The 14,047-nt window shown below is 54.3% G+C and overlaps 3 protein-coding genes across 5 annotated transcripts; 1 reads left to right on the top strand and 2 right to left on the bottom strand.

The window, feature by feature from the left end:
• Positions 1-105: 105 nt before the first annotated feature.
• On the bottom strand, positions 106-1,093 carry LOC112887533 (transcription factor TGA9-like). The gene has a single exon (XM_025953721.1). It carries the CDS (start codon positions 1,003-1,005, stop codon positions 319-321), a length of 687 nt encoding a protein of 228 aa, XP_025809506.1. The 5' UTR covers positions 1,006-1,093; the 3' UTR covers positions 106-318.
• Positions 1,094-2,188: 1,095 nt separating this feature from the next.
• LOC112883978 (protein MALE DISCOVERER 2-like) lies at positions 2,189-5,088 on the bottom strand. Its single transcript, XM_025949258.1, has 7 exons — positions 4,860-5,088; positions 4,165-4,736; positions 3,716-3,906; positions 3,487-3,619; positions 3,233-3,387; positions 2,809-3,000; positions 2,189-2,725 (listed from the first exon to the last, which is right to left on the bottom strand). Exons 2-7 carry the CDS (start codon positions 4,646-4,648, stop codon positions 2,459-2,461), a joined length of 1,422 nt encoding a protein of 473 aa, XP_025805043.1. The 5' UTR covers positions 4,649-4,736; positions 4,860-5,088; the 3' UTR covers positions 2,189-2,458.
• A 2,304-nt stretch (positions 5,089-7,392) lies between these two features.
• On the top strand, positions 7,393-12,491 carry LOC112883979 (tubby-like F-box protein 10). 3 transcript variants are annotated; one of them, XM_025949260.1, is made up of 4 exons: positions 7,393-7,812; positions 8,414-8,501; positions 9,046-9,184; positions 11,635-12,491. In XM_025949260.1, exons 1-4 carry the CDS (start codon positions 7,531-7,533, stop codon positions 12,191-12,193), a joined length of 1,068 nt encoding a protein of 355 aa, XP_025805045.1. In that variant the 5' UTR covers positions 7,393-7,530; the 3' UTR covers positions 12,194-12,491. The 3 variants fall into 3 exon arrangements, with proteins under 3 accessions (XP_025805045.1, XP_025805044.1, XP_025805046.1); XM_025949259.1 differs by lacking the exons at positions 7,393-7,812; positions 8,414-8,501; positions 9,046-9,184 and adding an exon at positions 9,476-10,263; XM_025949261.1 differs by lacking the exons at positions 7,393-7,812; positions 8,414-8,501; positions 9,046-9,184 and adding an exon at positions 9,478-10,044.
• The last annotated feature ends 1,556 nt before the right edge of the window (positions 12,492-14,047 follow it).

Genomic DNA, 14,047 nt, shown 5'->3' with positions numbered 1-14,047 from the left:
TCAACCATGAAGCCTTCCAACATTGCACGCCAGAAAACAGCAGCAAGAAGGGCCTCTGAATAACACACCAAGAACAGGCCAACTTCTCGTTAAAAACATCTCAGGCAATCTCGTGCATTTTATTATTTTCTCTGCATGCCCTGCTATAGCCCACGGCCCAGTAGGCACTCGGTAAGAAGGTCCAGTCAAAACAGCCACCACACAAACAAATGGGGGATGGATAAAAAACTGGGTTACGACTTACGACGCCTACGCCGCCCGGATCAAGCAAGCAAGTGCGCAGGACTGCAGGGAGAAATTCCAAAGGAAAAACCGGGGTCATCGGTCGCGGCCCGGTCCGTACTTGAGCCCGAACTCCCGGAAGCCGATCTCCATGTCGGCGGCGGCGACGAGCAGCTCGGCCGCCTGCGCCGGCTGCAGGATCTCCACCGCGCGCTTCATGGTGCGCAGCCGCAGCGCGTCCGCCCTGTCCAGCACCGCCCTGACCCGGCGCACCAGTCCGCGCACGTCCAGCTCCAGCTCGCCGCCCCCGTCCCCGGGCGCCACCACGCCGTGGCCCTCCTGCACCTCCGCCATCTCCCGCGACAGCGCGTCCTCCTCGGCCACCGTGCGCCGCTGCAGCTCGTCGACCTGCGCCAGCTGCTCCGGGCTGAGGTCGCCCAGGTTCCCCGACCGCACGCCCAGGAGGAGGTCCGGCAGCTGCGCCTCGAACCGGCGGCCGGACTCTGTGTGGAGCAGGTGGACCAGCGTGGTGGGGCGCCACCCGGCGAGCCAGTACGCGGCGCCGCGCTCCGCGGGGCTGGCCCACGGCGCCGACAGCGTCCACACCGGGTCCAGCTCAGCGCGCGCGGCGCAGTAGGACTCCAGGTGGACCACGAAGCGGCCCACCAGCGCCTCGAGCTGGGCCGGATCGTCGGACCAGCGGGCCGAGCTCAGGTCGCGGCGCAGCGAGCGCAGCCCGCGGAACCAGAGGTGGAAGCGCCGGGTCGCCGCCTCCAGCTCCATCTCCCGAACGGGCACGTGAGCGGGGAGCGGGCGCAGGCGGCAGAACAGAGGCGGGCGGCGCGGCGCGGCGAGGCGGGAGAGGCCTAATCAATGGTATGGAAGGTGTCAACGAGCAACGGCCACGCGTGGCGGTGGGATTTATAAAGGGGCGGCCGCGCCATCGGAGCCGTGGAGCGGAGGCGAACGGACGGCTGCGGGCGCGCGCCGGCCGGGCGTATGAGGTGGCGAAAGGTGGCGCGCATGCAGGAGCCCATGTGTGCGCAGAGCACTAGGCCACTGGCCGCCTGGTTCTGGACGGCGACGCCGTCACGCCGGGCGGGCGGAGCGGGTGGCTCGGGTGACATGTGGCCCGACGTGCCAGTGGGTCTATGGGCACCGGCACGGCTTGGATGGTGCCGTCCGCCCAATGAACGGAGCACTAGAAACTGATCAAGTTGAATTTCGTCATGGAAGAAGATGGTAGATGCTTGCTTACAGCCTACTCGATCCAGGCACATTTTGTCACCGGTCGCCGCCTTCTTCTCAGATAAGGTGAGTCCCCGTTCACGGCCGCCCACGCTCGCTTACTTGCCGTCGCCGGAGAAACGCGGCCTCAGCTGACCAGTCGGCAGTTGTTTTTTCTCGAGAGGACATCAGTAAGGACGGAAGAAATGTTCACTTCCCTGAAAGCATCACCTTCGTGACGCGAGCTGACGGGCTAGCTGGTCTGTAGACGATCACCAGTTCACCACGGCAGAAGCGGCTGGCGCGTAGAAGTTTGGGCCATTCGATGCGAAAAGTTTTGGGTTGGATTCCAATCCATCTGGCTGGCTGCAGATGTTTTGCAAGGGACGGCAGTCATGCGTGCACTGTTCACTGAGCTTCGCTGGAAGCAGGAGAGTGTTCTCGGCGCCCTGATCTTGCATTATAATAGCTGGGCAGAGAAACAACGTGGATAGTGTCGTCTGCAAGCGCCCCCAAGGTCAGGTATCAATTGTGGAGCTTTTATATGCCGGGCTGCCGGCCATGGCGGGCGGCGTGGCCTTTAGAAGCTTTGTTTGGTCTAATGGTCATGGCCTGCCTGGCCAGGGACAAATACATGTACCTAGAGGATACGCTGAGTGTGCTGCTCTGACTTTGCTACGGTATAGTGTGTGCTGCCAAACCACTAGCTACGGCTATGCTATTGCTAGCACCGTTTTGCTGATGTAATGCCCGATGGCGCCTTCAGAGTTCAGACACATGATGATGCAGGGAAAGGTACTACTACATGCTACCAAGCATCCACGAGGATTACTGTTCCTACAGTTTTACATTTACAGCAGGAGACATGCGCATCAGTTGAAGTTGCTGGATGCATGCACAAACGTTGCATAGCATAGAAGTATGCACAGCGTGAGCCTGCAGAGTGGTTTTCTTCAGAGCACATCTGATGAGACGATGGCCATCGTCCCTTCTGAGCTCTTGCCAATTATTAGCCTGCTTCGGCGGCTGAGAGGACCTCCAGCTCTGCCCACCAGAGCGGAGACAGCCTCGGCGTCGCAGCGACCGGCGAGATGCCTATGGCTTCCCTCAGCCTCGCAGTGATCTCCCTCATGCTCGGCCTGTTTCTCGGATCGCTCTGGATGCAGGCATGGATCACCTTGCCGATGACTGCTAGCTCATCTTCCTTATGATCATTCAGTGTAGGATCAAGCAGAGAGACTAGACTCCGGTCACCGTTGTTAATGCACTCCAGAGCCTAGAAAGAAGAAAAATAAAATCATTTGATTTTTTTCAAGATGAACTTTTTTCAGTTAGATGATCCATCGTTGATATCATTACCAAGATGACGAGGGATCGCTCGTGTGCAGGGTCAGGAAGCTTCCCCGAGATGATTTCAAGAAGTAGAACACCAAAGCTATATACATTCCCTGCTAGTGCAGCAGACACTTGTTCATGGTGCGGGTCAAGCTCTCCATTTGTCGGCGTTTTCCCTTTGGAAATCACTTCATGCCAAACGCTCATGTCAACGATCTGCAGAAAGCACTCGGATTGGATCAGATTGATAGTTACTTGACTCGGATGCTAAACAGCATGGTGATTCAATATGGGATGTCGGATCAATTTGGTAAAATGCGGGACTAAAAATGTCAAATGGGATAAGACTAGCCCGTAGGAGTACTCAAAATCGTCAGCTGCAAAAACAGTTTCAGAGAGAGCACGCGTAGCAGTTGACGATGCTGGATGCATATATAGAAGTGTGTACCTTTGCAGCACCATCTTCAGAGAGCAGTATGGAACTGGACTGCAGGTCAGGGTGCGCCACTGGAGGATTAAGCTCATGCATGTGTTGGATGCAGTATGCTAGTCCCATGATGATCCGCATCCTACCTCGCCAACCGATGTGCTCAAAGTCCTCAGCTGCAAAAACAGTTTCCAAATTTGTTAATTAATCGTGAACAATATTTAGAAAACTACCCTGCTCAATAGATGAATTAGCAAGATAATTTTTTAATATACCGTGAAGACTCTCATAAAGTGTCCCATTCGGTGCATATTCAAGCACCATCATCCTGGTGAAAGGTTCCTCCTCCTCACAAAAGCCAAGCAGGTTGATGAAGTTTTTATGGTTCATTCGCGACAGTGTGTCTATCTGCTTATTCATGAAAGAAATGTAAAATTTCCATGCTAATACGCAATATACAAACTGGGGTGAGATGTTCATCTAATGGGCCAAAACGCCGATAACCTTTTTCCTGAAACAGCTCTCTGAATGCTCTGACCACTCCTTGCTTGATGTAATCATAGTGGATACCACAGCAATCTCAACACCAGATGACAGTGTTCCCTTGTAGACAGTGTAGTGTGGATAACTTGCTATAATGTTGCTGAAGTCCTCACAGGCTCTTTCCAGCTCTGACCTCTGCAGTTTTGGTACTCCTGAAGCACATTCAGATCAGCAGAGTTAGCTGCTACATCAATACGCAGCAGCTCAAGTGCAATTTAAAAGGTAAAGTGCGTTTCAAGAATTAAAACAAACAGCGAAGTGTCAGGTGAGCATTCTAACTGCATAATGGAAAGACCACAGAATCAACAGAGCAATCGAGAACTTTATTCTTTTCCATTTTTTTGCAAGAAGTACATAGATGTAAAATATTTTTGAGAACATGTATGAACTTGCAGCAAATAAAGTAGTACCTGTGACGAATGCCTTCTGTAGCTGGCCACTGAGTCCCGTTTTCCAAGGGCCTATAGTCGCAACCGCACTCTTGCGGCACGCCAAGAGCCAGCAAGCTATTCCAGCGAGCAACAGCAGGCCAGCCGCCGGAAGAACAATCAGGTACAGCCACCTCATGGATGTCAACAAATAATGGGACTTGGACGGGGACGGGCGATGCGGAGAACCCCCAGTAGCAGCCGGCCGCGCTACCTCTTTCGGTTTCGGGTGATGCCCCCCGCGTCGACTACTCGATGCCGGAAACGAGCCGCTTCCCTCAGAAGGGACGCGAGCAACAATTGGCACAGGAATAGTTGCCTCCGAACGCGCAGCGAGATTGGTGTCCTGGAGCCACCTCCGGTGGCTAGGCTGCGCCGCCGGCAGATCCACGGCGGAGCAGCCGGCCATCGCAGAAGCAGAGTGGAGGGTCAACACGGCGAGCACGAAAGAACTCGACGCACCCATCGGCGGCGGCGTGCCCGGAGGTCACTTCAGATGATGATCAGATAGCATAGCCCTGCACGCGACGACCCTGACAAAAAAAAATCAGAACCTGCACAGAACCATCGGAGCCGTCAGACACTTACATCACCGACGAACAACTGAAGAACAGTTTTTTTTTTTTGAAAGGAAGAACATGGTGGAGAAGAGGAACAGGGGCGGGTGGAGAGCTTACAGTGTGAAGAGAGAGGATCACGACGAGAAAGGGTCGGAGTTGTTTGGTGGCAGCAGTAGTTGGAGGAACCCCAGTAACAGACTTTTCTTCCTTTTCTTGGGACCGAAAAGGGGAAGAAAATAAGCAGTTTGCTGAAGAGAAACGGGTGAAGTTTCGTTGCTCGTTGCAGCGTCACCTCTCTTTTGTCAAAGATCGGTTCAATAACCGGGGTCCGGGGCTGGGACGCCGCGACGGAGCCCACGCTTCTGGATCTCTTTCCACGGAACAGTGCAGTCCTCAGCTCCACGCTGGCGCGTAGCTCCTTGTCGGGCAGCGGCCACGTACGCTGGCGATGGCGCCAATCGCCGGCGCCCAGAGTTTCAACGCGCAGCGTCTTTAACCGCAGCCGCGGTGGTACTAGGCTCCACCAGCAAGTCAGCCACGTGAAACCTGAATGCGTACGAACCAGTCCAGAATTCGCGTCCGGGCCGCTGCTCGCCCGAAACAAAGACTGCAGCGTGCAAACCCACGCCGGCCGCTCGCCGGGAACTGTCCGGACTCCGGAGACTAGCGCCGCGACGACCTTGGGGCTTGGGTCCTCGCGGCGCCGGAGGCCGCGCCGACCGCCGAGCGACACCCGAGGGAGGAAACGGAGGCGTCGGGCCGGTTGGTTCTGAATTGTAGCCGTTGAGGTTGGTCCCCAGGCAACAAGCCCGCCTGAACAAAGGTGCATGTCGATTCCGGCAGCCGGAGCCGCTTGTCGCGACGAGGACCGCGAGGCGAGTCACGAGCGAGCCCACCGGCGAGCAGGACAGGCGCCTCCGTGGATCGCAACGGCCAGCGCATCGCGCCGCGCGCGCTTGACTTCTTGATGCTGGACGGCGACCGCTTACCTGCAGCCGAATCGGTCTTCCACGGCTGTGTTTCTCGCCGTTGTTGGTACAGCCGGTTAACTGCCCCGTCACAACTCTTTTGTTTGGCATGTCGTGAACTGTGGATATCTTGTCAGTCGCAGAGGCTTACGTGTCATTGTCACGGTATGAAAATCACCGGGGGAGGGGGAAGAAAAGACAAAGCCGCCTGCAAGGAGGAAGGAAGGTTCAATGGCTTGAGCTAGAAGCAGTTCAGTGGCTTGAGCTAGAAGCAGTGCTGGCTAGTGACAGCTCGTTTTTTTATTTTTATTTTTATTTTGGTACTGAGCGACAACACGTCAAGGTTAGATAAGTACGTAGTGGGTGCAATTACTCGGCAACGACAGCGACAAACGCGAGCCGTTGACTTGGATTGGAGCAGTGCTACCTCTGCAGGCTAGTAGTGTGTATTGGAGTACCTGCTAAAAATATATCTGGCGATGGATGCATACCTGCTCCTGCACTAAGCCACTAACAATTCACAAGAAGAGTTCAGAGCTCATGCTACGTCAGAATACTGAAGTGGCTCGCTCATTAGTGAAGCCACGTCTCTGAAGGTACATCGAGATCGAGGGCAGGCTATCGCCTATGGCCTATGGCTAAACCCAGTACTATCTGCTGAAGGGCCAACAAATCGCAGTGGAGTTAGGAAGTAACTGCACAAGCTTTACTGACGACTTGACGAGAGAGAAACGCAGAGATAACGAGTACTACTCCAAGGGCCATCTGTGCTGCCGCTGCTGATTCTTTTCGAAAGGGATCACTTCGCGGAAATGGGGTTATGGGAACCTGCAAGTAGAAGCATCGACCCATTCCCTGCGTGTGGCCGCGAGACACCAGACACCCCCCATCCGTGCCGTCGTCGTCTCAGACGCGGCCAGCCGGGCACCGAACCAGTGCAGTGGCGAGCAAATCTGATTCTTCCAGAAAAATCAAAAGTGGGGCGGTAGTGGTAGTGGCGAATCAGGGATATCACGGGTCCAGCCCAAAACTGAGCCCACGAAGGCAGAAGATGATGCGCCGAGTGGTATGAGGCCGTCGCCGTCGCCGTCGTCCTCGTCACGCATGCCCGCTGCCGCCTTGCTTATCTCTCTCCCCCGGTTCTGCCGTCCGGACCGGTCACCGGACATGCTCCTAACGCGGTGTATTTTAGCAGCAGACCTCTGCTAAATCCACGCTAAATTTAGCCATCCTTCTGCTGCGTCTTGAAGCAAGCAAATCTCCTGAGGATGGCGTGCGAAGCCTCTCGTTGCCTGATTCTCGCACGCGCTCGCCACACCGGTGAAGCCTGCACACGCCATTGCAGCATTGCTCAATCTGAAACGTTTCCAGACACGAAGCCTTTCTGTCTGGACTGACCTGTCAGAACACTGCCAAAGTTTTACCCTCTCGTGGCCAATCCCTGCTCCCGACCTCTGCGATGTAGATTCCGACAGCCCGTGGACTTTCCATCGCGTCTTCGCTTTGACGACCAAGCAAAAACGCGGTGGCGTTAGCGTTGGCCTCGGTGGACAGGAACGGAGAGGAAGCGCTCGTGCCCACCTGCCTAACCAAATCCGTAGCAGATCTTCTAGAAACCGTCGTGCGCGGCCATAAAGGCGCGCGCCACAGGAGTGCGAGCGCTAGATCCGCTTCCCGCAGGCACGAGCGAATTTTATTTCTGTCCCCGAGCGGCGCACACGACACGGGGTTCTCGGCTCTCCCAGCAATCTCCCCGCGGCACCGTGCCACCACTGACGAGAACACGCAAGCAGGGGAAGGGGGAGAGGAGGTGGTGCGGAATGGCGGCGTCGCCTGTATCTGGGGAGGTGGTGAGGCGGGATGGGGTGGCGGAGGTGGGGACGGGGACGGAGGGGGAGGAGGACAGGTGGGCGCGGCTGCTGCCGGAGCTGGTGGCGGAGGTGGTGCGGCGCGTGGAGGCGTCCGGCGGGGAGCGGTGGCCGGCGCTGAAGGACGTGGTGTCCTGCGCCTCCGTCTGCAGGCGGTGGCGCGAGGCCGCCGCGACGGTCGTGCGGCCGCTGCCAGAGTCCGGGAAGATCACGTTCCCGGCCTCGCTCAAGCAGGTGAGGACTGAGGAGCCCGTCGATGGGCTCAGTGTTCTGTCAGCATACCACCAATTTTGTGTCTCGGCTGCCGCATTAGAGATGTAGAAATGCCAGTTTTATGGTGGATTTTGATAGTTACATTGGGATCGATGCGGACTAAGCTGTGTTTCCATAGGATTTGGGCATTTCCACCATGACCAGGAAACTGTTGCAGTGCTACGTTTGGAATCTAGACTAATCCTTGGATTTAGTTCAGGTGCTAATGTGTCGGCTTAGGCGCTAAATTTGATATGTGTGTTCGGAAAATTTTATGTTTTTGTCCCAAAATCCAAATATATGGCACTGGTTTTACTTGCCAGATATTTTAAGTGGATTTTTTTCCTGATTTATTGTCTATTAGGATTGTATCTATCTAGTATGTTTCAGTTCACAATTTTGTTCGAGATGTGTCAAAGTCTTGTTGTCCATTTTTGGGTTTGAGCAATTTAGCACCAATTTAGCTTTTCTTATTTATGTCGAAGGTTTAAATGAGGGGCTTCAGGTGTCTAGTTTAGATTTTTCAGGCAGCTCTATAGCTAAAACTGATCCTTTTTCCCTCCATTCCTTGTGATTTGAACAGCCAGGGCCAAAAGACTTTCCGATCCAGTGCTTCATCAAGCGAAACAAGAAGAACTCTACGTTTTATCTCTACCTTGGATTGAGAAACAGTAAGTATGTATGACATCATACAGTGCCACCCTTCATGCTTTGATGTGTTATTCACTTATTCTTATCCGTCTTAGTGAACTTCAATCTTAGACAACACTTTGGAATGCAGTGTGAATAAACATGGTTTGTTCCGTGTTTCCTTTTTTCATCTCTGTTATTTGCTTCAGTTGTTCTAAGGATCTGTAATGTACGCGTACAAACTTCTCCTTACTGAATGTTATGTTTGAACTGCTTTTGTATGTCTGCGCACAATTCAGAACAGAATGTCCATTTCAGTGTAATAACATGATATAGCACATTAAGAAATTTTATTATCAGCACAACCTGATAGTGGACAAAAACCATGGACACTCTCCTCTATGGAACAGAAGAGGGGATTGTGTGCATAAGCTAGCTACAAAAGTTTACATGGATCAGTATAATAGTTTACCAAGTGCATGCTTGTTTAGCATTTTTTTGCTTTAGTTTACATGGCTGTTCGTTCCTTATTTGATTCTCCAATAAGTTCTTTTAATGACATAAGGTTTTCTTTTTGTTTTTAAGATCTGACAGTCGCCATGGACAAAGGGAAGTTTCTCATGGCTGCCAAAAGGTTTAGATGGGGTGCTCATACAGAGTATATTATTTCTCTTGATGCTGATGGTCTGTCACAAGGAAACAGGGCATATTTGGGAAAATTGAGGTACTTTCATGCCAGCCCATAGTTTGCTTTTATAGAGGTGAAATTTATACTTCACCTGAGTTTGAAGAAGCGATAATTGATGGAGAAAATTCCCAATTTAGCCGTACTAAACTTACCTCTTCTTTCCTTGGCCCAGAACTTCCCTATCTGGCACCACAGCTTTCATTCTTTCCTAAGTTGGCCCTTCCGTCAGTTTTGAGCACCAACAGTGTTAACCGCCACGTAAAAAGACCATTTTACCCCTACTTGTACATGTACATGCTGCAGCGCTTGAGGCTGCTGCGGGCTTCACCAAACCTCAAGATTCGTCGCCGTCTTCTCCTTGGCGCTCCAAGGCTGCACGCACGCAAAGCTAGTTCTTGAGCAGCCCTGGCGACGGCGGAGGCGGTGTCTCCGGTGGGCACCGGTGGTGGACGCCGGCGGCGCGTGCTGATGTTCCCGCTGCCGTTCCAGGGCCACCTCACCCCGATACTGCAGCTGGCCGGCACCCTGCACGCGGCGGGCGTGCCGTCGGCCGACCTGCTCTCGTCCGGCAGCGACGCGGACTTCGCCGGCACACTGCTGTGGATCAACGACCGCCTCTGGGAGCCGTTCCGGGACCGCCTGCGCCAGGCGTTCGCCGAGGAGAAGGAGGGCGGCGGGGCGGTGGCATGCCTGGTGGTGGACTCCAACCTGCGCGGGATGCAACTGGCTGCGGAGGAGCTCGGTAAGGGAGCCGGGTCCTGCAGCAGGCCCGTGGCCCCGCGACCCGGCCTACGTTGCGCGCCTGCCGCCTCCCGTTGCAAGGGATCCACGCCCAAACAAGCAGGCATGTGCTGGCAATCGGATCATGGCGAGAATTTGAATATAAACCACCACAGGCAGTCATCTTCTTCCTCCCGCTCAGTCTGTTCCTCTTTTGGCCGAGTTCCTCTGTTCGTCGAAATTCATCGCCCTCTCTTCGATCCAATCAAATTCCTTGCACTCTCATCCTTCTCACACTCCCACGAACCCATTCGATCGAATCCCAACCCCTGCCATCCCTTGTCACCGACAAGCATCGAGTTTTCGTCACCTCCGTCTGTCGTCGTGCCGTATAGGTGAGGCCATCGGTGAAGTTGGGTGTCCTGGGTTCTAGGTCGTGTTGCAAGGGGTTGGCGAGGAGGAGTGAGAGGTAAGGATGGTGTTCCCAGCGTCGGTTGGCCGGTTCTGGGACAAGGGTGGCCGGAACGGCCGGGCGCCGTCGCGGTTAGGCTTGGCTGGGGCTGTCGCGGTGGAGCAGGGAGCTCCGGCTGTTTTTAGGCGCTGCTGCGGGTCTTGGCGCACTCCGTGGGGTGCTGTGGTGCCGGTCGGGCGGCTGGTCTGTGCTGGGAGCCCTGGGTGCTGTCGGCCGCATTGCGCCATGGCTCGTCTGTGCTCGGAGGTTTTGGGGCATGAGTGGTACAGGGAGTTGGGGGGAGGGCCGCGGGCCCGGTTTGGGCGCCGGTGTGGTCGCCACCGGCGAGCCGCCGGGGCTGCCGCTCCCCTACTCGTAGTTTTGCAGCGGGAGGCCCGCGGATTAGGCCGCGCACGCACGAGCGCCACCCCCCGCCACATGCCGCGCGACGCCTCCCGCGCTGCTACAGTGCCGCCCCCTGGTTCTGTGCGACGCTTCCCGCGCCTCCACCTTGACGCGCGCGTGTGTGGTGGGGGCGGGGAGGGGGGGGGGGTGCCTCCGCCTGGTTCCTCCGCCGGATCCATGCCGCCGCCGCCGTCGGTTTAGTAGGTTCGAGGAATCGAGTGGGGGAGGGGAGAATAGAGCAGGGGCATTTTGGTCTGTTCCTAAAAGGATCCGACAAGTTTGCATGTGAGTTCACGGCGGTACCTAATGGAGGCAAAAGAAGGGTTAATTTAGGGAAGAATGAAAGTTGTGGTGTCAGATAGGAAGTTCTTAAAAAAAAAGGGGGTAAGGAAGAAAGAGGTAAGTTTAGTAGGGCCAAATAAGGAATTTTCTCTAATTGATAGTATTACAAGAATATATGGTCTATGTAGTTATTTGTATTTGTACTTTGATGCTGGGGGAACATTAAGGCAAACATGAGCGGTTGAGCCGGAACTTGACATAAAATAGATTTAACTTTTCCTTTGCTTTTATTTTAATCAAGCAAACAAATTTAGTACATGAATACGTTTGCTAGTTTTCCTTTATCCATGTTATCTATTATATGTTCCCTTAATAAAAAAACAGAGGGTCCTTTTCTCTTGTTTTTCCTTTCCATTGGTCTTGTGCATTGGAACTGTGCATCCCAAAAGTATATGAATTTTTAGTAAGCAGATTACTGTTGCAGATTATATGTTGCAGCATTACTCTGCTCCACATTTGATTTCTTGGTGCAGAAATATGGAGAAACGATTTTTTGTTCAGTCTTGTGTGTTTGTGTTGTAATCTTTTGGCCTATCAACATGACTATACTTCTGCTGCACCATTGCAGGTCTGATTTTTGGGGAACAAACTTCAAAATATATGACAGCCAGCCACCCTATGATGGTGCGAAGGCGTCAAGCACGCGATCTATTCGGCGTTTTGGAAGCAGGCGAATCAGTCCTCAAGTATCGTCAGGGAATTTTGATGTTGGACAGGTTTCCTACAAATGCAACCTGCTCAAATCCAGTGGGCCTAGGAGGATGTTTTGCGCCATGGAGTGTCCCTCAGTTCAAGAGACCTGGGAGAATTCCCTCAAGGTGAAGTCTCTAAGGCGAACGGGTACCACTGTCCTCAGAAACAAAGCCCCACGGTGGCACGAGCACTTGCAATGCTGGTGCTTGAACTTCCATGGGCGGGTGACAGTTGCATCTGTCAAGAATTTCCAGCTGGTGGCTACAGCCGATCCGAGCCATCCTGACAGCGTCGGGGATGAGGAAACTGTTCTCCTGCAGTTCGGTAAGGTTGATAGTGATTTCTTCACTATGGATTATCGCCAGCCGCTCTCAGCGTTTCAGGCGTTCGCCATCTGCCTTAGCAGCTTTGGGACAAAGCTAGCTTGTGAGTAACAATTTTGTTCGGAGTTCTTCATGTCACAGAATAGCTACATACTTCAGCCAGTTGAATCTGCCGGCGCTCTTCTGGTGCTGTTACCACAATGGCTTCCGCTGTCAGAGTTTACCTCATTTTCTTCCGTTTTGGATCAAGGAACGGTTTCGGCCGTGTACGATCATTGTGCGGAGTTGTTTCTGGGACGAAAAATTTATGTAGGATTAGCTTTTGTTGGGAATTGAAAAAGGAAAAGGGCCTCTTGTATGGAGCTACCATTTTTCCCTTTTCTTTGAGAGCCACCGTTTTATTTTTTTTAACGAACAACACAACACGAGTGCGTTTTTATTGATATGGTAGAAAAAAATACAAGATTATAACCCTGGGAAGCCATAATCAGGAAAAAAATAAAAAACAACACCGGCGGGTTGGATTGGAGCATGAACGCCCGCCGAACTCAACTTAACAACTCAGACTGATCGGATTGGAACGTTAACGCAAACCACACCACTTATCTCCACGAGATAACTCTATCCGGTCGGATCGTGATATCGACACGGAGGAGACCACTCCGCTGGACGACAGAGGCAGAATCAAAGCCTAACTGCCGTGGCTAACAAACATCTCGATCTCATGAAGTCGTCATCGGGTACGACCCGCGCCGGGCCATAGGCAAACGCGAAAAACAGACCGCACCTCACCGAAGAAGGACACCGCCATGCGGGATCCACCGTCGTGGTGCCTCTGTAACACCACTCACCATTCAACAAGGTGAAAACACCGGATCCGGACCTCACACATGCTGCCTTGCAGTCGCCACCGTGATAATACAATGCGCGGAGGTCTCGCCACGTCCGCCGTTGGACTCCACCTCGCTCGTCGCCTCGCTGAAGACACCACTCGCGGGGACCTCACCACGCCCGCCTCATTACTCCGAGTCGCAAATCCGTTTAATAGGTCACCGTCAAGAAGATGGACAGTGTTGCGCTGTTTCCAAGAACCCCATCAAAACAGCCGAGCCGCGCCCGCCGGACGACAGCATCTCGTTGCACCACCCGCGCAAATAGCCTCCGCTGTCATGCCATCATGCCAAGTTGTCGTCTGCGCCATCTTCCGACGATGTACCGCACCGGAGTCGCCGAGCGAGGCTGAGCAACCTGCCGCAGTCTACTGCAAACCTAGTCGTCCCACGATGTCGTTGCTGCAAGCGCCGTCCTCCGACGCAGTCCCACACCGCACTGGCAGTTGCCAAGCAACGCCAGCTGCCGCGGTCCGCCACGAGTAGCCGAAGACGACACCCATGCGACGACCCCTGGTTGCTGGCATAACATTGGTCGCCAGCACGAGAGCTCGGCAACCCTCTTCAAGCCTACCATCTGCACCAGCCGCCTTGCCGCACCACCAGCAGAGCCACCCATGACCAACGGCGACACCGGCAATGCCACAGGCCGAGATGGTTCTCTTCAAACGACGCCTCCAAGGAGGTGACGACACTAAAAGGCGCCGCTGTTGCTCGTCCATGAGCGGATAGGATTTTCACCCAGAGAACGTTGTGCATCAGGGATGGGCTCGATGACACCCCCAACGGGTAGAACGATGCCCTAGGGAGCCGTCGCCATCGCCACCGGCAGGAACGCCGGCAACGCTTTCGCCCGAAGAATCCCATCCTTGACTGCAAGCACTCAGCCCTGCGACCGCAGCCACGGAAGTCCTCCCGGGTGCAGCGCCGCCGCCATGCCTCCTCGAGCAGCGGCCAGCTCATTGCTTCACGCAGCCTCGGCCGCCACTGCCCACACAGACGCGTCGACGCCCTGCACCATGTTCTGCCCCCAAGCTCTGTGCCAGCCGCTGCCGCATGTGGCCACCACGCCCAT

This window comes from Panicum hallii, chromosome 3 (assembly GCF_002211085.1).
Source record: "Panicum hallii strain FIL2 chromosome 3, PHallii_v3.1, whole genome shotgun sequence".
In the NCBI taxonomy this organism is placed as follows: Eukaryota; Viridiplantae; Streptophyta; class Magnoliopsida; order Poales; family Poaceae; genus Panicum; species Panicum hallii.
Note: the sequence above shows the minus strand (reverse complement) of the source record. Positions and strands in the feature narration are given on the sequence as shown.